The sequence below is a fragment of the Anomaloglossus baeobatrachus genome, chromosome 4, assembly GCF_048569485.1.
Source record: "Anomaloglossus baeobatrachus isolate aAnoBae1 chromosome 4, aAnoBae1.hap1, whole genome shotgun sequence".
Taxonomy (NCBI): Eukaryota; Metazoa; Chordata; class Amphibia; order Anura; family Aromobatidae; genus Anomaloglossus; species Anomaloglossus baeobatrachus.
Genome location: NC_134356.1, coordinates 527,532,616 through 527,559,105, shown reverse-complemented (window position 1 = coordinate 527,559,105; position 26,490 = coordinate 527,532,616). Strand labels below are relative to the sequence as shown.

At 42.3% G+C, this 26,490-nt stretch overlaps 2 protein-coding genes across 5 annotated transcripts in view; both read left to right on the top strand.

The window, feature by feature from the left end:
* The window catches only part of LOC142303986 (cell surface hyaluronidase CEMIP2-like), a 135,639-nt gene extending 110,531 nt beyond the window's left edge, over positions 1-25,108 (top strand). For all 3 annotated transcript variants that reach the window (XM_075345917.1, XM_075345916.1, XM_075345918.1), the window contains 7 exons: positions 7,751-7,959; positions 12,837-13,019; positions 14,918-15,140; positions 17,007-17,108; positions 22,221-22,381; positions 22,468-22,577; positions 24,792-25,108. In XM_075345917.1, the coding sequence (XP_075202032.1) occupies positions 7,751-7,959; positions 12,837-13,019; positions 14,918-15,140; positions 17,007-17,108; positions 22,221-22,381; positions 22,468-22,577; positions 24,792-24,940 (1,137 nt within the window). In that variant the 3' untranslated portion in view covers positions 24,941-25,108. The remainder of the gene's footprint in view (positions 1-7,750; positions 7,960-12,836; positions 13,020-14,917; positions 15,141-17,006; positions 17,109-22,220; positions 22,382-22,467; positions 22,578-24,791) is intronic.
* CEMIP (cell migration inducing hyaluronidase 1) overlaps positions 1-26,490 on the top strand; it is a 166,975-nt gene that overhangs the window by 28,680 nt on the left and 111,805 nt on the right. The gene's annotated exons all lie outside the window — the stretch shown is intronic.

The following is a 26,490-nucleotide window of genomic DNA, read 5'->3' as shown; positions in this document are numbered from 1 at the left end:
CTACATAATCTATGAAGATTATGCAGGAGCCGTGCGCACGTGGCGTCTTAGAGCACAGCGCTTCGGCTGCTGCCCGAAGCGCGCGTTCTAAGAAGTGACATGTCACTTCTTCCGTGCGCTTTGCCGGCAGCCCCTGCACTGTCTATGGCAGGAGCTGCAGGCAGAGCGCATGGAATCGGCTTTTTTTTTTTTCACTACGGACATTTTCTGCAGCGATTTGAAGCGCACGTGTGCTGTTCAGATCGCTGCAGAAATTTCTGCAGTGACTGTACGCAACATGCGTACATAGCCTAAATGAAGCAGAATGCACATAATTCAACCATCACATAGTTCTCAATATTAGTGGGTGTCCCAGCCGTCTTACCCTCCGCAATCGGAAAGTTATCATCTATCCAAATGATAAAGGGTAATTTCTAAACTCTATACCACCCTTCATGAAATGGAATATTGTGTATAGTGGAGGACATTCATAGTATAATAAATAATAGAGTAGATTTATGATTGTGTGTAGACTAGATAATTATAGCCATCATCTTGAAATATGTTTTCCAGTATCTTCACGGCTTGAGTCCTATGATACATCTGTGATTTTCCAGAATATAAAATGTCTCAATGGTTGCTTTGGCTTTTTTCCAGAACTGCACTTCATTGAGAAATGAGACCCTCTTCCTTCTATAATTTGGACATAAATCCCTGTTATATATTCAACCCGCACTGGTACAATGTAAATTTTTGCTAGAGGGCAGCACGCACTTAACCAAACATATCAGGGGGTCTTCATTCTCCAAATAGTTGTGGGTCCCAGAGGTAGAATCCACATCCATGAAACATTTATGGCATATTCTGTCAATGTGCATCATAAATGTCTAAGTTCCGAATATCCCTTTAATTCATTTACTGGGAATCCATGTTTGTCATCACCACAACACCCAGTATAGATAGTTCCAATAACACATCTTAGTGCAGCACTTTTTCATCATTGCTATTTATGTAACCAAAACTATTCCATCAAACATTGCCTTATTGAGATGTCTTCTGCACATTCCCGCAATTATGTTAAGCCTGGCTCACGTGTCTTATTAAACTTCCAAACCATTTCTCTGCCAAGTTAAGTGCCAGCAAGTCACTGCTTTTACCATTATTAACATTTTCTCTCATGCTAGGAGTTGGCTTGCTGAAATATCTATATTGGAGAATAGACTAATGCCTTGAGAAGTAGACATGGTAGAATGGACCCTGTCGTTGGGATCCAAATTATTACTTGGTCTACTGGTTCTCTAGAAATTGTTGACTATATGCCCCATGTGTCCACTAGTTCTTACTGAATTCATACATTTCATCTATACCAAAAAACTATAGGTGTACTTTAAGGGAAATAGTAAAATCTCAGTGCTAAAATTATTTCCAGATGTTAACCTGTCAAACGTTTGTTAGGTCAGGGCTTCTCCAAATTTTCCTACTGTGGCCTCACAGACCAAAATAATGCCTGAATATCCTCATCTGTAGTCAAATTATATTGTAATAATATCACTGTCTTCTCTTTTTTGCCTCCGAAACCCAACATAACATTATAATAAGTACAAAATTAGTCAATTATCATTATTATTGGTGATATCACTTTCTTTTCGCATATCCTAAATCATATCATATCGCTTTTTGATTTGATTCTAAAAACCACACCACAATTCAATCTGACTACAGAGTGTGAGGGTCCCATAGGAAATTAATGCCCAAACTTAGTAATTAGAAGGCTTCAGAATTCAGTGTAGTCACAAAAGACCATGGAAATGCACTTTAAACACATTTTTTTTAAGACTTCCCAACTCTGGAGCTTGTTTTGTTTATCAGAGGTCCATGTCATCTTTTCTCACCTCTTATATATCTCAATAGAGCACTCATTAACCTATAGTAATTTCCTACAAGCTAACTACATACATTAGGGACAAAAGCATCTTATTGAAATCTAGCCGAGTTACACCAGTTATATCTCTGGATAGCCAATAAGACATTATGCAAAAATAGTTATCAGAGGATGATACAGATCCTCTCCCAAGAGCTACTTTACCCTAATTATGTACACAGATATTTATTTATGTAATTGAAAAATGGAATGTTAGGACCAAACCCTAATTTGTGCAATTGACAGAATCAAGACTAAAAATAGTGTAAAAGATATCAGAGGCGTGGAGTGCAACCCATCTATTAAAGACAATATGTCAACAGGTGAAAACTGGCCATTTTTTGCTAATTTTCATGGTCTCTACTAAGGAGGTGTGGCTCACTGGATCCTCAGGGGCGTGTCTTTTGCCTCTACTGCATTGTTACCCTGTAAGCCCCTTTGGTAAAGACTTTAAGAATCAGCAACAAATAAAAAAACATATTTTTGGGCCTGTATGGTGGATTAAAAAACAGGAATACACAAGGGATTATTGGAAATAAAATGATAGTTAAAAATGGCAACATTAACCATACAAAACCATTTGCTTTTGAAAGATTTTCACTAGATAGATAAATAGTTAAATAACTATGGTAGCTAGGCAGATACAGGAAATATGTGAGATATTCCATGGGCTGCACCGTGGCTCAGTGGTTAGCACTGCAGTCTTGCAGCGCTGGGGTCCTGGGTTCAAATCACACCAAGGACACCATCTGCAAGGAGTTTGTATGTTGTCCCCGTGTTTGCGTGGGTTTCCTCCGGGTACTCCGGTTTCCTCCCACACTCCAAAAACATACTGATAGGGACCTTAGATTGTGAGCCCCAATGTATTGTGAATTGTGTTGCCAATGTATGTTAAGCGCTGTGGAATTAATAGCGTTATATAAATGAATAATTATTATATTATTAATAATATATATATATACAGTATATATATATATATATATATATATATATATATATATATATATATATATATATATACACACACAGTATATACTGTATATTTGTACAAACTTATTTGGAGAATTAGAAATTGCTGCATATATGTGGTATAGTGAACACAATAGATCTTATGTAAAATATCTACTGCAGTCAAAAATAGCAAATAGGTGATAACAAAACAAGATAGTCCCAGCAATGGAAATTTTGCTAACATGTGTATATTGTTTGCTGTTTGAAGAGTCATAGGGGTAATTAAAGAACAGTAGGATTGTAGATCCAGATTATCAGCCATGTAACAGTAAAATCCTCAGCCTACCAAGAAAGTGTTAGCAGTGTTGCCTGTACAGGTGCCAGCGAGGGAGGAATCCGGGCAGCCGAGTCATGGAACATTAAACACATACGTGTCTTTCTCTGCTGTACATTGTAAATCAGTTTTGTTCAGTTTCTTTGACAACAACAACAGGTTGCATTCCTCTTCGGGGTGTAGAATATGTATTTTTCCCATACCTGAGCGTCTCACATTTGTTTTGTACCTTTGTTTCATCAGTTTTGATCTTAGACATTTCTCTAGCGTGCCCCACACACCCAGAGCAATTACCATGTTCTAGACAGGTCTTTCCATGACTTTGTAGATGGGATATAAATATATCTATCAAAGTTCATATTTATTTTAAATTTTTCACTTTATTAACCCTTTACAGATCACAGCATTTCACTCATATACTCCATGGTATCATGCATTTAAACCTACAGAATAGATATTTAGGATCATTTTGGGGCTGAACATTTCGGTGATATGCAGTAGTGATGTTCACCTAAAATCAATTTGTTGGTCACATTAATAGACCAGTATTGCAATTTTACGCCAGTACTTTTCTTCTAAAAATCAAGCTAATTGATAAATCACGTCTAGTTTCTTCATAAATCTTCATAGTAAGTCAAACTTTTTAAAAATGTGAAATAGATAAAAATCTTTTTACATTTAATAAATTACTGATGTGTGATTTGGCTTGTAGGCCAATTCCTTACATTCATCCACCTCCTTAGCACAACTGTGTTATCTGAAAGAAAGAACAAAACTATAAATTATCATTGTATTATATCTGTGAACACAAACACAGTAGTAAGAAATATCATGACATAAGGCTATGATGCAGAAATTTTCTGCATGAAATCTGCACCTTCTGGCAGAAAAACGCACCAAAAACCGCAAGCATTTTGGTGCTTTTTTTTAATGACGTCAATAGGTGGAAAGGCTAAAAAAAACACAGGAAAAAACATATTAACAATTGACATGCTGCAGATTATTTTCTGCACCAAATCTGCAAGTAAAAAAAATCTCATTGACTTTGCTGGCATAGAGATAGCAGATTTGGGCCACAAACTGTACCAAACTTCACCAAGAATCACATCAAAAACTCACCGTGTGCACACAGCCTAAAATGACTGCACTCACACTTATAGCTACCAACACAATAGAATACAGATACAAAACCATATGAACCTGGTACATGAAAGGTAAAGTATGGAGTCTGAGAAGTTCTATATAATAGGTTGACAATCACTGGTGCCGAGCTACAACTCACACTGTGGTTGTTTCTCTACTTTCCTGAAATTTTCTTTAGCAATATCTGTTGTGAAGTCCTATGATTACAGGTGATATGCAGTATAATAGTTACACTTGCCGCAGATTATTTTTTTGGAGGGAAGAATATTTTAAATATACACCAGCCATAACATTACAGCTATCTTCCTAGCATGGTCTAGGCGCCTGATGATTCTGGAGCACATCTGAACCTTTAAGACATGGAGTCCACAAGACTTCTGTGTCCAGTGGTGTCTGGAACAAGATGTTAGAACTAGAGATGAGGGAACCCGAAGTTCGGCGTTCATACCGAACACACACTTTTTTTTAAAAAAAAAAACATAGTTCGGGTTCGGAGTTTGGTGCTTTACATATGCAAACCACTTGCACGAGCATCGTTGTTCTTGTGTACGCTCGGTGCTTGGCCCAGCGCAAGCTGCTTGCAGTGTTTGAGCGCCTCGCATTGGGGGTAACAACAGCGTGATCAGATGTAGTGTGTACAAACAAAAAATGGAAAACCCCCGTCCATCCCTTCCCCGGAAGTGATCTGTTTATGGCTGGCTGCATGTAGGGGAGATCTGAACTACCCAGTTATTGACTTCCATCGGGGTTCAGGTCAAATCCGGGTCCCATACCGAACTTTAAAAGTACATAGTGCTTTTAAAGGAGGCAAATATACCAGCAATAAAATATATATCATAAGAATCGCCAGATTAGCTAAGTCACCCAATGCGTTTCGCCATTGCCTCTTCCAAGGGATGGAGGGGAGGAGGTACTTGGTATGTAAAAATCAATACAGGTCAAAGTAATATCCATATGAATGTCAGGACTCGAGGGTTCCCAACTATACATGTTCCAGAGTATCATACTACCTCCGCTGCCATGCCTTCTTCCCATGAATCATCATGATACCGAGTCTTCCCTAAGGGCCGCTTTACACGCTGCGATATCGTTACCGATATCGCTAGCGTGCGTACCCGCCCCCATCGTTTGTGCGACACAGGCAAATCGTTGCCCGTGGTGCACAAAATCGCGCGGACCCGTCACACTACTTACCTGCCTAGCGACGTCGCTGTGACCGGCAAACTGCCTCCTTTCTAAGGGGGCGGTTCATTCGGCGTCACAGAGACGTCACTAAGCGGCCGCCCAATAGAAGAGGAGGGGCGGAGATGAGCGGGACGTAACATGCCGCCCACCTCCTTCCTTCCTCATTGCTGGCGGCCGCAGGTAAGGAGAGGTTCCTCGTTCCTGCGGTGTCACACGTAGCGATGTGTGCTGCCGAAAGAACGACGAACTACATCGTCCAAGCAGCAGCAACGATAATTGGGAATAGGGGGTGATGTCACCGATGAGCGATTTTGAACGTTTTTGCGATGATTCAAAATCGCTCATAGGTGTCACACACAACGAGATCACTAAAGCGGCCGGATGTGCGTCACAAATTCCGTGACCCCAACGAGATCGCTTTAGCGATATAGTAGCGTGTAAAGCCACCTTAAGTAAGTGACGCTCACACACAACGTGATTCATCCAATTACAATGCTAATGTCCCCACTATAGATGCTTTTTATCCTGGCCATAAAAACATTCTGGTTACTTAAACAACCATTACAGAATTTTCTTTTTTCCAGCAGTGGAGTGATGCTTTAACTGTCATCGCGCTGTCATATACTCACCTTTCAGTGGCTTCACCTTTTACCTACGCCACTCCGGTCCTGCGGCGCCACCTCTTGCCCATAATCTCTGACTGGCTAGAAGTCAGAAGTTACATCACAAGCTCCCAATACAAGTCTATGAGAGCCAGAACAAGGCTCTCATAGAGGTTGTATTGAGTTGGGACATCCTGTTTGTTCCATGAAACACTATAGCTGCCAGTCACAAATCACAGGAGACTGAAGGTGAAGCCATTGGAAGGTGAGTATAATACAGGGGGCAGGGGTCTTAGATTTAAAGCGCCACTCCAGTGGTACAATAATAAAAAAAAATGGAGTGGTGCTTCAAATAGAACTTGAAATATATTTTGATCATTTCTTTTTTTTCAATTCTAGTTAAGTAAATATGCAAAAAGGTATAGTACATTATATAATAATAATAATAATAATAATAATAATAATAATAAAAAAATAGTATTTCATTTTTTTTGGAAGCCAGAGTTGGAGTTGATGCTTTTACTATCTCCTGACACCACAGCCCTCATTGTCCTTTTATCATGTGCTAACTTCTAGTTGCTATTTGTGAACGATGCTTTCAATGTATTTGATCTGAATTCTTTGCATGGTACTGTTTATTGCAGTGCTCTATATCAGGATCCCTCTTGTTGGGTGGTCCATGGAACTGAATTAGTGTTTGCATCAGATTCACTCAGTTCTATTCATTTATATGAATATTGCTCATATCCAATACAACCTGCACTGTTTTCACAAACTTGAAAATGAAAGAACTTTACACTTTTTCTCTATGTGTCCAAATACCTTGTAATGTGTTCACACCCCAGACTTTTTATATGTGCATGTAGCTCTTTCAAAGACACACTCAGCAATATCTTTACATGGCCAGGCAATTTCTTTGTTACTCAAAAATCAGCATTTACATTGATATGCACATGATGCTCATGGACAATAGTAGATTTGAAGCCTCTGTCACTCCAGCTCTATTCCCCACTCAGCGCCACTTCCTCATGTTTTACTGATAGCTCCTATGTCTGATGTCACACAGAGGCTATTATTTAAAGGGAACCTGTCACCAGTTTTTCGGCTTATAACCTGCGGCCACCACCAATGGGTTCTTATATACAGCATTCTAACATGCTGTATATAAGAGCCCAGGCCACTGTGTAGAATGTAAACAAACACTTTATAATACTTACCTAACGGTCGTGTTGCGGTGGATTTGAGTCAGATGGGTGTCTTCATTCTCCGGTGTCGGCGCCTACTCTTTCGGCCATCTTCGTCCTCCTTCTGAAGCCTGTGTGCATCATGTATCCTACGTCATACACACTTGCCGGTCCCACGCAGGCGCACTACAATGCTTTGATCTGCCCTGCTCAAAGAGCGCCTGCGCCGGACCTCAATGCTGGCGAGTGTGGATGACGTAGGACACGTCATGTACCCCGGCTACAGAAGAAGGATGACAAAGATGGGCGAAAGAGGCGATCTTGCTTCACTTTTCTTTGAAAGAACTAAATACACATAAAAATAGTTTGGGGCAGGTGAAATCCTGCTGACAGATTACTTTAGTTGAATTATTATAAGTTATATATTCCTTTCTGCTCTTCTTCATTACAGCTGTATATCCAAGCCAGACGACCTGAAAACCTGACTATATTGGTGGCCAGAGCTACTTATCCTTCGCATCCATTAAGACTAGTGGGTGTTAATAAGGGCGCGCCATATCAGCAATACCAACCAGTGGTGATGCTGCAGCAAGCCTATACCATCCGGTGGGAAGGACAGTCACCCAGAGAACTCATATTGTATCCGATCAACTTCAACAGGTACAAAAATGTTTCATATCTGTTCTGCTTAACTTCTCGTTTTACATTTGTAATTCTTTAATAATTTTACTTAGTTTATATATGACATCTAAAGGTCCCTATAACATTAGAATAACAGCAAAACATACTCATCACAATAACAACATAACATACAGTAACCATCATCTTAAGTTGGAGCACATAGGGAAGAACAATCACACCAACAATGCAGTATTATCAAACTCTCAGAATTAACATAGTGCCATCTGCTGGCTGCTCCAGAAATTCCCCCCAGCATAAGCCTGCAGCTGTTGCATGCTCAAAGACAGCTTTTATCCCTCTCTTGGTCTTGTTCTCACAGTCTCAGCATTATGAGACTATGGAAAGTATTCATCTCTCATGTTGCATATGTGTTTCTGGTACATCATATTTCAAGATTTGAGGTTTCAGAGGGAGCATTTGCACAAAGGTTCAACAGGTATATAATTGTCCTTAAGTATATAGTTATTTAATGTTATTATTGACCAAGAAGATATATTAATTATTGAAAAGGTTTAGAGAGACGTCACTTGGCCCTAGGTGATAGGACTGAATATGAGTGGAGCATTCCTAACCTAATCACAGGGACACCTACCAGATCGTACTTTACACCCCATAATAATATACTAAACGCAGGAAGTGTATATGCCATTAAGGTTTGCTAATATGAAGTTGTGTGCTTAATTCCTGGAGAACTGTCTGTATAAAAGAGTTCATTAAAATTATAGGGTTATCTTTCAATTTGTATGTAAGTAATTATTGGTGCCACATGCACAGTGTGATGTGTCTGTCTCGCTGGATTCCCGAACAGCATATGTGTGTCTGGCGGCATGCGCCTGTCTCCAGTGACACGTGACAAGGGTGATTTAGACATAAGATGTCCCTGTTTTGCCTTCACAAATAATTACATGCCTTCTGCGGATTTCAATCAAGCCTGTCAGAGAGGCCGTGTGTCTGACTGGCTTCCAGGCGATGACTCTTTGTTCTCTGTCAATGCTGATAACTGCCAGAACTCCCTACTGGAGCTCGGCCTATAAATGAACATTACGGCTGCCAACACATTTCACCAAACAAACTCGTTCCTAAACAGGAGCGCATGGTAGCAGCAGCAGCAGCTCGATCAGAGAGGCTCATGTGGGACTAGATACGTGGGGCCGAACTTATAGAAAGTACCCCCGTTAGTTTTCCCAGATCTGCTGAGGAACGCGGACCTCAGGACGTATGTAAGCACCCTGGCAGTGGTCAGGGAAGGGATTTATTTTCTGTCGGCAAGTGCTATGTTAATATCAGTATTGCTGTTTATTTGTGCTTTGGAACCTCGGAGTTTGGCAGACGTTCTGTGCTAACTGCACGGCAAAAAATCAGCCCGTCTAGCTATGATTTTGTTCCCAAAGAATTCCTTTTACGCTCCTCATCCATTGTTACTTCTGATCACAAATTGCATAAGACTGAGAACTTAAAGTAAAAAAATATATTCAAGTTAGGCAGCGATGAATAAATATGTACTAAAAATAAAACATGGAAGGATGCATGCCATTGAAAGTGTTGTACAGGTTTGGATGAAAGTCTGCAGTGACTCTATGCGACTGCAGACTTGTGAATCTTCACAGTACACACAGTGTACACAGTTAGGATTCACCAGTGTTGGCACCACGAGCAAGCAGTCATGTGAGCAGCATGGTGGCTCAGTGGTTATCACTGGTAGAACTTTTGTCTTGGTTTCAAATCCCACCAAGGACAACATCTCCAAAGAGTTTGTATGTTCTCACGGTGTTTGTGTGTGCTTCTTGCAGTTACTCTGGTTTCTCCAAAAACATACTGATTGGCTTTTAGATTCTGAGCCCCATAGGTAGGCTGGAAGTCTGAATATCAAATACTTGCGGTCACATGACTGCCTGGTGTTGCTACTGGCATCATAGAATTCTGACAGCATGGGGCTTGCACGCTGTGAGGATTGACAAGTCTAAAGTCACATATCGTGACTGCAGACTTTCACGCCAAATGTTGACAACCCCTTTAAAGAAGAGGCCTACGCTTGAAGGCCTTCATGAAAGTGCAGTTATGTTGAGGACAGAATCCAAACTACAAGGAAGGCTGGTGACCAATCCAGTAGTGAAGCTCGCACATTACATACAGACGTAGGAGCAGCTTCAGTGTTATTAGCAAGGTGTGCCATGGCATTCTATCCATTTTGTGTAGTGTGCCTGTCCTCATTCTTTTTGAATGAGTGGCCTAAGGCTGAGCACACACGGCGAGTAAAACGGAGCGATAAAAAAATTGCATACCACTCCCATGAGCGATTTTTTTTCTCACCCCTAATCGGACCGAAAAAACAATCACAGTATGCTGCGAGTGGAATCCGATTAATTTTCACTCACACCAATACAAGTCTATGGGTGCAAGAGAAACATCGCACTGCACTCACATTACACCAGAATGCAGTGCGATAATTGCTTCCGCTGATAATAGAGGAGATAGGGAGATTAGTCCCTCCTTCTCCTCTGCAGCTGTACTCCGATTTCAGGACTGCATCACAGTATAATGACACTCTGCTTACACCCACAGCAGAGCGGGAGCCGAGTGTCATGCGATGCACTCGCAATAATGCCCGTGTGTGCTTAGCCTAACCCACAAATTCACATTGCACTCCCACTATAATGTGCCACAACCATCATGTGGACTGCTGCTACATCTGTAAGCGTACACTGATAGACCTTATTCAGACGTCCATGAGTAATGTATGTGTCTTACCTGTATTTTTGACAAATAGAACATGTACCTATTATAGTTTACGGGGCTCTACACATGTCTGTGTTTTTTGTGGACTGAATGGTCCGCATAAAAATCATGGCAACATGTCCGTTTTTTATTCAAATCACCAATTAAATTGCCCATACAAGTCAATAGCTTGTGAAAATCACGGACAGCATCAGTTCACAATCCGTGTACACTCTGTGATTAATATTGCAGAATATAGGAGACGTTTTGCCATATTTTTTCATATGTGAATTTCACTGATGAAATGGTGATCGTAAACAAATTACACTGATCAAACACTGATGAAATTCAGATCCAGAACATTGATGTACAATGGTCCATGTTTTTACATACAAGAAAAATCATGAACTTACAAATGAGGTCTTAAAGGTATATCTATGTTCGGATGGTTGCCTCCGAGACCTGCCCAACTCCTTGGAGGATAAAGTAAGAGCATCTTAATCTTTACCTCCTGGCCTTTTCCACAGTCTCTCCAGGTAAATGTCCTCCATTAGGGTATGGTTCCACTTGCGTATGACTCGTGCAAGGTATCACCCAGCACGGTTGCATTTATTTCCACGCAGCACAGGTGCTCGTGTCCCGTGCCAGGCGATACTGATACGAGACTCTCACGAGTCATACGCAAGTGGAACTCCGGCCTTATGTGATAATCAGAATCGAAATACTAATCAAGAGATCTCTTAAGAAGGAAATACCTCACTTTAGAAATTGTCCATCTTACATAACCAAAAGTTATAAATAGGCAACGTCTTGGCAGAATGCATTGCTCCCATGAACCCGGAGTGAGAGTCCTGTGCAGTATTATGGGGGATAGAAATCATGTCCTAAAAAGGAGCAGATTGCCCAAAATAATAAATCTTTGAGCCTTGAGAAAAGAATGTCAGAGGCGGTCAGCGGAGTTTATCTTGCAGTCCTGCTTCCAATCAAGCATAATTAGTATTGGAAGAATTATTTCATTCCCAGAAAGTGATAGAATTCATTTCCTAAGAAAAAAAAGCAACTAAAACCTGAAGTTTCTGATACAAAATTAATTAATAACCCCTGTGAATTTTTTTTCGGATAAAGCCAGGTGGGAAATCCAGGAGGTATACACTGAAGATACGAGCTAGTCACAGAATAAAAGGGGATCGTTGATTACAGACAGGCTGACAGAGAGGAGGTTTACGGTCCTGACGTCCCCCCAGGGATGGGGTTTAGCACATAATCCTTTTCAGTTTTGATCTATTAATTCTTTTCTTAACAACAGAATTGCATAATTGTAATTAAAACCCAGCAAGAGAATGGCGAACGCTCGAGCTCTGGATCTTTTTCAGCGATGGAATGTCTTCCAGATTTTGGAATTTTCTTGGCTGTGCATGGAGCTGATCGTTATCCTGGATTGCTCCCGAGCTCAGACTACTGCAGTAATATAGCCCCAAGAAGCTCTCTCTGGGAAATGTCCTAAATGTTGAGTGCTCAGGTCCACTTAGCTGTCACCTAGATATGTGTTCGTCATCATTTTGATGCCTTGCAGATAGAACTTTTCCACATTAGCGGAGTACAGTATATCCCCCACTTGATAGCGCACACAAGGCTTAGCATTGCACATCCTGCATATATGACATATCTGAGCATTTTCACTTCTGTGAAATATATATTACACGATGATTCAAGCAAGGAGCAATATTGTCATACAATGCTATTCTTCAAATATCATAAAAATACATGCAACATTTTGATATTTACCTGTGTTGACCCTTATTCAGAATAAAAATGAATATTAAAACAGGTTTCAAATATGAAAATAGAATTAACCATTGCTTTTATATAATGTATTATTTGGAAACTGAAAGTTTAGGTTTGGTTCACCTATAAACATACATTGCATTGCATTTTTTTTTGCTGCACTTTTCCAAAATCAAGGCAGCACTGCAGTAGTGTTTTAATTCCAATTTCGGATGACGGCAAAAATTGCAGCACAGCCGCCATGTGAGAACCCAGGCTCAAGGGGATTGAGCTTTGTGAAATACTTTTATGATATGGATTATACCACTGTGCATGGAAGACATTAAATAACCGACCTCCATCTTTGTTTCTTGCAGAGGAGATTGGCTGCAGGTTGCTCTGTGCTACCCTAAAAGTGCAGTATTCCAGGTCACAGCGGATATCTATGAGCGTAACACAGGACGAGTGCACAGTGTTCGCCATTACTCCATGGCGTCCTCTATCCATCAAGGCCTGAATAAGTCAGCAAATCGACTGTATCACTTCAGTAAGGAGTCTGGGTGAGCGCTCTGATCCTGTCTCTGTGTACATGGGGTGTTCATTAGGTGTATTTGGTACTGACATCCATATGATCACCATTATTACATTGCTCAGTTTGCCCGTTATAAGTCGAGGGTAAGTTGAAACAGCCGTACAACCCTTTATTTAATGCTTCCAGTTGCCTATCTGCATGCTATCCTGTGCTAGAACATGTTATCCACAAAATGAGCTCCCTGGAGGCAGATGTTATCATGTATCCCTACACTCTCCCGGACATGAAGGTCACCGTACAGTTTAAGTGTCCACCTGCACCATTCTGTCAATACAATGGGTGTCCGCCTGCGCACTTGTCTCACTAACAATGCTCATGTTTCGCGCTTTAGAGAGACATGCATGCGGTAAATATTTAACTCCTGCCAGGCTTGTCCAGCACGTCTTCATGTACTGATGTGATAAAATGCCTTGTAACTAGATTCAGGATTAGATTCTAGTCCCCATCCGTGCAGTGTGAGCAGGAGGTAAAGGTCTACTGATCCAAGCACATTGTGACAACTGTTCTTTATTTACTGCCTATTACCTTGGAACCAAGTTTCTTTATGCTGGAAGATTTGAGCCACATTATAGTTCTATACTGTATCAGTTCCATACTCCCTATGACTAAGGGTGTCTTTTGTACACCAGAAACATGTAAATGCACCCAAACCCTCCGCGATTTTTGTTTTTATATAGTTTTCTATTAAAGCTTATTTTATACCTACCTCTTGATTGGCAATGCTGGACGTTTTTCTATTTTTGTATCTATTTTGCTGCATCATACCTTCTTTCATGGCACCCATCCGGATGAGTAGACATGGAGAGTTTGTATGTAGCATGGTGAAGGATCCATAACCTAACACTATAGAGACAGATCAGTAGATGGTGTTTGTAACTTTCAATTGTTGCTGACGATTTCCAGTTTCCAGCTGAGGTACCCAACAGAAGTGTTTCCAAAATCTGAAAGCAGTTGAGTCCCTAGGTGACTGGCTGTGAGGTTGGGGCCATTGACTGGCATATGTCAGTCCTTAAATTCTTCTTTCAGAGCTGTCTAGTTACTGAACTAGGTTTCAGGTCCCAAATAGGTGTAAAAGCTGTACAGGGCACCACAAACTCCTGGAAATGGGTGTTGGTCCAACCTCATGGATTACATTGTGTCATCTAATACTATAAATCTATCATACTGTAAGTCAGAGATTCAATGGCTTTAGATGAATATGACACCTAGAAATAGTTTAGATACTTTGTAAAAAATTGTAATATTTGCAGGGGTTATAAAAAGTTTAAAAGAAACTCGAGTGCTTTCTTTCAGAAAAAGTGCTTGAGGAGCGAGGAAAAATCCAGCATCCACAATCGATGGATAGATTAAAACTTGACTTTATGGTTGTTCCATAAGATCAGACAGATAAAAACATATGTAGACAAGGGTCTATGCGTTTCAAACAAGATATTGCTCATATTGTGATACCCTGATTGCTCCAACACCTGGTCTTTTTCCGTTGTTGCAGTTGTCTTCTGGAAAGAGTGCCATTGTTGTCCAACGTCCAAGTGTTGTGCATGTCCAAGACATGCAATAGACTCACATAGTCCATATTTAACAGTGGCACCGTTTGTGGAAGAAAGCAGTCACCTAAGTTTTGGTACCCACCTTAAAAAGCCAGAAGTCAGACAGAGCACAAAGTAACTCTGCCTGCTTCATTAAAGTCAATAGCCCCCACTGCAGATACATCTGAATTCCACTTTTCAGGGCTTCAGACAGAAACCCGACTAAACTACTGGTGTGTGGCAAATATGCAATGTGAACTCCGCAGTGGAAAAATCGCACCACTTGTGTATAATACAGCACTTTATATCTATTAAAGTCCAAACTTTTTTTTGTCCTCAGATATCTCTTCCTTCACCTTCAAGCCTATGAAGCTCGGATTGGGCATAGTTACTGTTCTCAGCATGGCTGTGAGAGAATTAAGATCACTGCCCATTTCCATCCAGATGATTACACGGAGTGCACAAACAAGCCATTCCCGGACAGAGGCAGCAATGACCAGTTTACCAAGTTATACGTGTCTCAACGACTAGCCTTGCCTTGTAGGCAATGTGGAGCCCCACAGGTAGAAAAAACTGTCAAGTGTAAAATATCAAGTTAAAATGAAAAAAAATCATGGCCCTATTCATTATTGCATTTTCTTCCTTTTTTTGTCAAGTTTCTAGTGTTTCGTGTTGTTTTTTTGTTTGCGCCATATTCATCTTTAAAAAAAAAGGTGCAAATGGACAGTCTCCTTTTACGTGTTTGTCTGATTTTTCTTTTTAGTTTGCCATTGTGCGCAAAATTTAGGGTTCCGAAATGTTTTTTCTTGATCCATCATTTATGACTTTTCAAAGACCATTCCACACCAGCCTTTTTTTCAATCTTTGTTAGAAATCACGTATGTAAGTGTATTGCATGTAGTTTACTACTCACCGGTCGGCATCTTCATCTGTCCTCAGCCCCCCGGCTTCAGTACCATGTAATGGCTTTTGTAAGCTGCTGGATCGCTGTATGTTCCAGAACTCATATTTCTCAATAAAGGTCTTTGGGATATAGACTGAGGCTACAATCATCTTTCTGAATTCTCATAGACTTGCATTGAGAAGATTTAAAAGCGTGACCTCCGCTTTCACACAGCAACCACTGTGTTATTTGGCCAATCACAACTGCAGTCACGTGCTGCCGGAACAGGGGTGAAAAACAAGTGAAGACAAGAGAAGAGTGGATCTGAACTTTAAAGTTTGGGGTTCATTCTGAACATAGACTTAACAAAAAAATCAGTGTTCAGAGTCCTGGTGCTTTACGTAAACAAACCACGTGATCGAGCATTGCTGTGCTCAGGAACGCCTGGTGCTCGGCCCAGTGCGATCCACTTGCAGTGTTTGATTGACTCGTACTGGGGGTAACATCAAGATTATCAGATTTAGTGTGTACAAACCAAATTTAAAAAATGAAAAAGCCCTGCCCTCCCCTAGAAGTGATCTGTTTATGGCGGGCTGTATGTCGGTGTAGACCCGAACTGCCCAATTAGTGACTTTCAATCTGGTTCAGGTCAAGTCCGGCTCCAGAACTGAACTTTTATCTAGAGTCCAGTTGAATCTGCTGAGCCCGAATTTCCACGGGTTAAGACGGCTACCGGTGAGTAAGTGACTACATTCATTATACTCACATACATGAGCACTACCAATGGGATTAACAAGTCAAAAACGCTGGAGTGGAGCTTTAAAATGTTGGCTCAACTTTTCTGAGAATTTAGTGGAAAATTCAACTTTTTGTACTAAAAAGTCTCAAAATAGGTTAAAGACAAATAAAGATTTTTTTTTTATTTTGCACAAAATATATGAACCGCATGCGCCATTCTGATGTATTTGGCACAATAATCATCAGCGAATAGAATGAGATGGGGAAAAAAGTGATTTAAAAAAATTGCAGATGTTGAATTGGGCCTTAAATATGTATATTTAATAGAAGGAGGAATGAAAGGGTCATTACTTTGGCTCGCTTCCCTGGTAATCCTACTACAGTAATGACTGGGCTTTGGGTAGCATTTATTTTAGTTAAGTACGGTTTTTAGGTGAATGTGACTTTGAAGAAGACGTGGATTGGCAGCTGATGGCCTATATGTCATCCAAGGCTTTTTAAGGACAAGTTGGCGGCAAGCACAAATATTCAGAACGTTAGTATGAAAGGATAGTTACAGCTCGTATCTATTCCTTATTATATAAATACTTGGGCAGAGCAAAAAAAATGCTGGAATACGCAGTAAACAGGTGAAGTTCTCATATGAAACTATTACATTATAGAAGGAAGGTCACAATAGTCACAAGACGCAGAATAAAACCACTGCCCAGTGAGCCCTGACCTGAAATATTTTACAGTTTTTCACTATATTTTTGTTACTAATTCTCGATTAAGTGTTTATAACGCCGTCTAATAAATCTTCTTACAGGTTGCCATCACCAGCAGTCTGTCAATAAAATACACAAAGATACAAGTGCAGTCCATCCGCCGGGAGGATGTATTAAATAGAGTGCAAACTGCCTTCATCAAGGTAATAAGGATAATGCTGCATGGGGTATTTGTGTTTATGCTACAGTCTCATGGGAATAGATTATGTATAAAATGCATGTACAGATATGAGTAGACTTAGCCCTAATAAAAGGGTTGTCCACTATTTTTACATTGTTGGCCTATCCTTAAGGCCGGTTTACAAGCAACGACATTGCTAATGAGATTTCGTTGGGGTCACGGAATTCGTGACACACATCCGGCGTCGTTAGCGACGTCGTTGCGTGTAACAGCTACGAGCGAGTGTTAACGATCAAAAATACTCACCTAATCGTTGACACGTCGTTCATTTTCAAAATCTCGTTGGTCGTTGTGGACATAGGTTGTTCTTTGTTCCTGAGGCAGCACACATTGCTACGAGTGACACCCCGGGAACGACTAACAACAGCTTGCCTGCGTCCTCTGGCAACGAGGTGGGCATGTCGTTAATGCGGCTGGTCTCTGCCCCTCCGCTTCTATTGGCGGGACGCTGTGTGACGTTGCTGTGACGGCGCACGAACCTCCTCCTTAACAAAAAGGTTGTTCGCTGCCCACAGCGACGTCGCTAGGAAGGTAAGTATGTGGGACAGGTGTTAGTGATATTGTGCGCCACGGGCAGCAATTTGCCCATGACGCACAAACGACGGGGGCGGGTGTTTTCACGAGCGACATCGCTAACGATGTCGCTGCGTATAAAGCAGCCTTTAGAATAGGTCATTAATGTCTGATCGGCCATGGTCCGAGACCTCGCACACCCGCCGATCAGCTGTTCTCGGTCCCAGTTTCAGCAGCATACAGACGAAAATGCTCAGTTCTGGAGCTGCTCCATCTTCTGATAGTGGTCGCGGCCGGGTACTACACATCCGCCTCATATTGATTTAAATGGAAAGTGGATGTGCATTACCCAGCCGTGGCCACTATCAGAAGATGGAGCAGCTCCAGAACTGAGCATTTCCAGCTGCTGCCACCGGGACTGAGAACAGCTGATTGGCAGGGGTGCGGGGTGTCGGACCACGGCCGATTAGACATTGATGACCTATTTTAAGAATAGGCCATCAATGTAAAAGTAGTGGACAACTCCTCTAATGTTAAGGGGTTCATCCTGCTCCATTTCGTATTGCATGAAAAGCTGAGCAGGGCAGGTGAAGTCAACTCTATGGCTACCTGCCAGGACTGACTTGGCCCATTCACTATAAGGCTATGTGCGCACGTTGCGTAATTTCATGCGTTTACACTGTGTCTAGCACTGCAACGTAAACGCATGCATCCTTGTCCTCAGCACAATATTTGAAGATTGTGCATAATGCATCCGGACGTTGCATTTGAGAGCACAGCGATTTGCATGGTGAAATTTTGATCCAAATCGCTGCGCTCAAAAAAGTAACATGTCACTTCTTTTGTGCGCTTTGGATGCTGCTCCCACTCTGTCTATGGGAGAGGCAGCATCCAAAGCGCATGAAATCGGCATCTATTCTGCAGACACACTGCATCCATTACGCAGTGCTTCTGCAGCAATTTGAAGTGCACATGCACTGCTAAATCAATGCAGATTTTTCAGCATGGATGTGCGCACATAGCCTAAAGGCTGGTTTACACGCAGCGACATCGCTATCGATGTCGCTGTCGATCGCACCCGTCGTTTCTGCGTCACAGGCAAATCGCTGCCCAAGGCGCACAATATCGCTATTACCCGTCACACGGACTTACCTTCCCAGCGACGTCGCTGTGGCCGGTGAACAGCCTCTTTTCTAAGGGGGAGGTTCGTGCGGTGTCACAGCGACGTCCCACGGCAGGTGTCCAATAGAAGCGGAGGGGCGGAGAGCAGTCGCATGAAAGACACGCCCACCTTGTTGCCGGAGGACGCAGGTACGATGTAGTTCGTCGTTCCTGTGGTGTCACACGTGCTGCCTCAGGAACGAGTAACGATATTTTGAAAATGAACGACGTGTCAACGATCAACGATTAGGTGAGTATTTTTGATTGTTAGTGGTCGCTCATACATTTCACACACAACGTCGTCGCTAACGAGTCGACGCTGGATGTGCGTCACAAATTCCGTGACCCCAACGACATCTCGTTAGCGATGTCGTTGCGTGTAAATGGGCCTTAACTGTGGACCATGCAGATGTCAGTAGACGTCACTTGCATCAATCAGCTCTCAATGCAGAAGTGAGTGGAGCAGGGCTAGGGCTACATCTAGTCTTTCTATCTCACTAAAACATCTCTATGATAGCGCTGTCCATAGAAATGCAATGAGAAGCTTTAGAACGTCTTCAAGTCTCTGCAGTCAAGTGCGTAGCTCAGAAATCCAAGCATGCACCGAAAACAGAAGTGCTTGCAAATCGCTTGACTGCAGCAATTTGTAAGAGACGTCTCAAACTACTTACTGTTTTCCAATGCACAGCAATATAGGGGCCATTTTTATGAGAAAATTTGTGTTAAACATAATGCATTTCAGAGAGAAGAACTTTTTTTACGCATTAAAGTTTTTAGATGTATCCTTATTAAAACAGAAAGATGCCAGACTTACAAAGTACAGATGCAGCAGTCGAACATCCAGACGTCATAACAAATATAAAAGTAAAGTTCACCAGCCTCTCTGAAGGGCTTCGTCTTTTCTTATGCCACAAGTCCACCCTCACCATGGCCACAATCACACAAATCCACTCTACAGGTTGTTATGTAGTATAACATGCAGTGCCAAATGTATTCTAATACTTTTGTCCTTTTTGGGCATAAAAGTATTTCAATCGAATTTTCTGCCTAACATGGTACAATAATATAATTTTGTATTGGACATCAAATATAAAGAAGAAACACATCAAAGATGCTGTCAATTTTTTTTTCCAGCTGTAACCTTAACCTGAAGGCCCCATACATATAGAAGAACCCAATGATTTTGGGAGATCTAAGGATCAGGTGGTTGGAATTCAAGCCAGGCCTAATTTTGGATATTTTCTTCATTACTTTAATATTATAAGCAATAAAGAATATTTTGTTTTCTTAGACTAAATACCACTGTTCTCTTGACTCTTCCCTACACTTCTGTGTTCCTTAACTCCTCCTCTCATCTTTATGTAAGGCTATGTGCGCACTTTGCAGCTCAATTCTGCAGCGTGTAAGTCACTGCCTGTGCATCTCAGAATGCAGACGAAAAAGCTGCGTTCTGAGACGCATTCGGCAGAACGCAACGTGCGCACATTCCTGCAGAATTCATGCATTCTGGATGCTTTCTCTGCAATAGACAGAGTGGGAAAAGCATCCAGAACGCACATTTTTCACAGTACGCACCTACTCGGCTCTGCAGCATCCCCATAGACTTACAGCGGAGCCGAGTGGGACCGCACTGTCACTGACATGGCTGGCTTCGGGACAGTGCCACGCGATCAGAATGAACTTGGATGAACTTCACGCGACTTCATTGTGATCGCGCGGCTCTGTGCGTGTGCCGCAGCTTGATTTGCGGTCACACGTGAAGGACTCACCTGTGATCGCAAATCCCCTGAGTGACTGTAGTGAGCCACGCGATCAGCTGTGCCGTCACTCAGGTTACTTGCGGCCACAGCTGCAGTCCTCCACCTGAGAGCGGTGTCAGCGAGTAACCTCAGTGACAGCACAGCTGATCGCGCGACTCATTTCAGTTGCTGTATGGAGCTCACAGGAGCTGCGGTGTTCTAGTGCCGCTCCTGTCAGCTTCCGATGTAGCAGAGCTGGAAGCGTCGTGGGACCTTGCGTGGATTACGTCGGACCTGGAGGTGTTTTTTGAGGGATTAATAAAGTGGTGAAAGAGGGTGTTTTTTTGTCTTTCATTTCAAATAAAGGATTTTTTGGATGTGTGTGTTTATTTACTTTAACTTACAGGTTCATCATGGAAGGTATCTCGGGGAGACACCTGCCATGATTAACCTAGGACTTAGTGACAGCTATGGGCTGCTGCCATTAACTCCTTACTACCCCGTTTGCCACTGCACCAGGGAAATTCGGGATGAGCCAGTAAAGTCCCGGGACTGTCACATCTAATGGATGCGGCAATTCCGGGCGGCTGCTGGCTGATATTGTTAGGCTGGGGAGCTCCCCATAACGTGGAGCTCCCCATCCTGAGAATACCAGCCTTCAGCCGTGTGGCTTTACCCTGGCTGGTATCAAATGGGGGGGGGGGGCGCACGTCGTTTTTTTTCATTTATGTATTTTTTTTACTGCTTGATATAGCCACGCCCACCGGCGGCTGTGATTGGTTGCAGTGAGACAGCTGTCACTCAGCATTGGGGCATGTCTGACTGCAACCAATCATAGGCGCCGGTGGGCGGGGGAAGCAGGGAATATGTAATGGATTAATGAGTGGCCGGCATTTTCAAAAGAGAAGCCGCCACAGTGTGAACGCCGTGCAGCGCCGCGCCGGTGATCGTGGATCGGTGAGTATGAGAGAGGGGGTGAGAGGGATAGACCGACATGGACAGAGAGAGAGATAGAGACATAGAGAGAGAGAGACCGACAGGCCGACCGACAGAGAGAGAAAGACGAAAGACCTGACTTTGTTATGTTAAATAAAAACATGTGGATCGCAACAATAATGCAATGCAAACGCACTGCTTAACATTTTGGCAGCGATTTACTACAACTCATTGATTTCAATGGGTGTAGAACGCAGCCAAAATGGCAAAAACAATTGTCATGCTGCTTCTTTGAACGCATGTTTTTTGCCCAAAATTATGCAAATTAAACGCAGCGTTTGGAAACGCAAAGTGCGGACAAGAAATTCACATTTTCCATAGACTTTGCTAGAAAATCAAAACGCATGCATTTTGGCATGAAAATGCTGTAGTTCAAAACGGACCTAAAAAGCAGGTGGAAACGGAAAGTGCGGACACAGCCATAATCTAGTTTTTAGTCAAGTGGGCGTGGCCATGAACTCTTCGCTATGGGAGTCTTCTTCAGGGCTCAGTTGGGTAAAAGAATAAATTTATATACCAGTAACAGAGAAGTGTACAAATGAAAACGTAAATAATGATAAATTATTATTCAGGAGAACAGTTAAAAATAATATTTATGGCAAGTAGCCAGTTGTCTTCAAGAATTCTTCAGAGTTAATTTCTCCACTCTGTATATAATTTTTCAGGTTGATGAGGAACTTTTCTTGTTTAAAAGGAGGGGCCTTTTCTTCTTGGTGTTGGACGCCTGTTCTGGAGCCGTTGTAAGCAAGAGACACTTTGAAATGATCAGTGACCCAATTACAACAAAAGCCATTTCTAGCTACATACAAGTATCAATGAAGCAACGGTATGTATGTACTCAGATGAAGCCTAGGCACCCACAGAATACACTAAACCACTGACTCATATCTTCCATATATTTTTATGTTCTAGATCTGTGGTTCTTATTTGTTCTAAAGATATTGTGGAAACTCCACCAGGTTCTGAAATGTTTGTTTTTACCAAACTCGGATCTGCAAAACCTATAGTGCTTTATGAAAAAGGTAATATACTGTGAAAAAGAGAAAAAGGTTGTATATATGATAATATGGTATAAGAGCTTTATAAAAACATAATATATTATGATTTAAAGAGAAAAAAAAGTTGTACATACAGTATAACAATATGGTACATAAGAGCTAGGCTTACATGGAAGAATGAGGGGATTGATTGGATGTAGACTATGGCCAAAGCTAGTTTTCTGTGAAACTTAGGCCAGAACAGACTGGTACCACATGTACCACTATATGAAATGTAATGTGTGTTCATACTCTATCAATTTAAATACTATTATGCCCCCCAAAAAGACCAAAGTATACTAGGAGTGATATCCTTATTGGCTAACCAGAAAAGTTACATTTCCAAGCTTTTGGATCACAGAAGTCCTTCATCAGGCTTCTAACCTCTCTGCTTCGAAAACTTCTAAATATCGATTTTCTGGTTTTCCTCCAAGAATACATTGGTCTTTTTGAGGTATAAAAGTGCATAGATTTTCTGTCTAACACAGTAAAGGGGGCTTTACACGCTGCGACATCGCTAATGCGGAGTCGTTGGGGTCACGGATTTTTTTGTGACGCACATCCGGCCGCATTAGCGTTGTTGCTGTGTGTGACACCAATGAGTGATTTTGCATCGTTGCAAAAACATGCAAAATCGCTCATCGGTGACATGGGGGTCCATTCTCGATTATCGTTACTGCAGCATTAACGATGTAGTTCATCGCTCCTGCGGCAGCACACATCGCTATGTGTGACGCCACAGGAACGAGGAACCTCTCCTTACCTGCCTCCCGGCCGCTATGCGGTAGGAAGGAGGTGGACGGGATGTTACGTCCCGCTCAGCTCCGCCCCTCCGCTGCTATTGGGCGGCCGCTCAGTGACGTCGCTGTGACGCCGCACGGACCGCCCTTTAGAAAAGAGACGGTTCGCCGGTCACAGCGACGTCGCCGGGCAGGTAAGTATATTTGACGGGTCTGGGCGATGTTGTGCGGCACGGGCAGCGATTTGCCCGTGTCGCGCAACAGCTGGGGGCGGGTACCCACGCTAGCGATATCGGGACCGATATTGCAGCGTGTAAAGTAGCCTTAACTCAATGTAATTTTTTATTGTACATTTTATATTTTATGAGCACAATTTGTGAGATTAAGGGGTACTTTGCACACTACGACATCACAGGTGTGATATCGGTGAGGTCAAATCGAAAGTGACGCACATCCGGCGTCGCTGTCGACATCGGAGTATGTGAATCATTTTTACTACCATTAACGAGCACAAAAGCGTCGAAATCGTATCATCGGTGTAGCGTTGGTCATTTCCATAATTTCGGAAGGACCGATGTTACGATGTTGTTCCTCATTCCTGCGGCAGCACATATCACTGTGTGTGAAGCCGCAGGAGCGAGGAACATCTCCTTACCTGTGTCCCGGCTGCAATGAGGAAGGACGGAGGTGGGTGGGATGTTTACCTCCCGCTCATCTCCGCCCCCCTGCTTCTATTGGCCACCTGCCGTGTGACATCCCTGTGACGCCGCATGACCCGCCCCCTTAGGAAGGAGGTGGGTCGCCGGCCAGAGCGACGTCGCAGGGCAGGTAAGTGCATGTGAAGTTGCCGTAGCGATAATGTTCGCTACGGCAGCTATCACAAGATATCGCAGCTGCGACGGGGGCGGGACTATCGCACTCGGCATCGCTACCATCAGCTTGCGATGTAGTGTGCAAAGTACCCCTTAGTGTAGAAAATTGTTAAATTACAGAAAGGATGGCAGAAATAGATGTAGTTAAAGGGAATCTGTCACCAGGTTTTTGCTCCCCCATCTGAGAGCAGCATAATGTAGGGGCAGAGACCATGATTCCAGTGATGTGTCACTTACTGAGCTGTTTGCTGTCATATTGATAGAATCAATGTTTTCTCTGCTGCAGATCTAGCAGTTATACAGAACTCATGAATATGCTGGACTACCTGCAGCACGCCAAGTAGTTCTCTAATGATAATCTACTGCTGATTAAACAGTGATTTCATCAAAACTATAGTAAGCAGCCCTGTAAGTGACACATCGCTGGAATCAGGATCTTTGTTCCTGCGTTATGCTGCTGTCAGATTAGGTGGTAAATACCTGGTGACAGATTCCCTTTAACTGAAGGTGAATGGCAGAGATGTACGGTATATAATGCAAACATACATACATACAGGAATCTGATCAGTATTTGTACTGTTTTTCAGGTAGCTTTGCCATGGTGGGATATAAGGGGCTTTTCACCCCATCCTGGATCAAAATCATCAATAACAGTCCTGATAAAAAAGCGGCATCCATACAACTTTATTTGCCATTGATGTTGACTGAATACAAATGCCCAGCTCCAAAAACTTGATGAAAAGAGGTCCCATCACATCGTATCCCCTGTGATCTCTACAGACCTCATTTTTCCATCTGCCCCTTCCCTCATCAGCAATATCTGTTCTTCTAACAGCTCCATTCTAAATGTGACGATCCATAGAAGAGACATGATTCCATTTTATACTGCCACGTGTTTATATTGTCCAGTAAATAAATGTTATCTCTTCTTATTTAGTTCATTTTATTTTTCATTGCTGGATCCGATGTCTTATCTAGAGACAAGTCTACAGCCTGCACCTGCCGCTTGTAAATGGGTCAATCTGCCACTAGTTATTTAATAACTTCTGTCTAACTATATATATATATATATATATATATATATATATATATATATATATATATATATATATATATATATATATATGACAGTTCTGTGCACCTGCTTGTTTTGATAGGAGATCTTTGCTTTTGTTACCCTGTATCATGTATTAGGTCTGAAGTTGAGAAGGAGCACAAGGTAAGTTGTGTCTGTGGTCAAGACAGGTAAGATAGATCTGGGACACTAAACTTATTGTAAGTACTAATGATTGCATTATTCCTGTATTCTACATTACTACAGGTTCTGGTTGCTCCTTATGTCTTTTACTAGACATAGGTCATGGTTTCTATATCTTATAATGAAATGGGGCAATAAGCCTCATACACGTTTTCTAGTCTAAGTTCTGTATGACCTACTGGTGCCCTTAGCTATATGGTTAAAGGGGTGGTTCACTACTCTGCAATAGTGGCCACATCCCTGTAAATCTGATAGGGAAGGCTTTTTACAAATACCTTGTTCAGCTAATTCTGCATGTGAGCGGCACTATTGCAGACCGCTCATCCCCATGTAGTGACCCCGGGCTCCGTGACCTCTGAGATCCGGTGATGGCATGTCAATTCCAGTTGACCCAACATCACCAAACCCAGCCCCAGTTTCCCTGAGTGACTGGGCTGTGGGTGGAGTTTCACCGCTCATCACAGCGCAGCATGTCGCGCACTCTCCTTCAAGCAGGAGCGATGCTGGGCTGTGACGCTGGGCTGTGAAACTCCACCCACAGCCCAGTCACTCAGGAAGACTGGGGCCGGGCTCTGTGATGTCAGGTCAACTGGAAGTTGATGTGCCATCAAGGGATCTCAGAGGTCACGGAGCCCAGGGGGGAAGTCACTTTATAGGGATGAGCGGACCATAATAGCGCCGCTCAGAGGCAGAATTGTCTGAACAAGTTATTTAGAAAAAGCCTTCCCTATCCGTTTTACAGGTATGTGGCCACTGATGCAGAGTAGTGAACCACCCCTTTAACCACAGAGGCCATTTGCTGACTGGGGAAAAAACCTAAACCTTTGGAATTAGTAATGAAACATGTTTTTGGTTACTAAATGCTTTGCATACTGCCTATGTCAGCTCATACATTTTACATATTTTTATAATGCAATGTAGAGGAAGGTCAGCAGAGATCTAATGTTTTTTTTTTTTGTTTTGCATTAAAGCTGGCCTGATATGACAGCCGATCGCTCGTTCATGTCTATTCCCCATACAAGTGATCA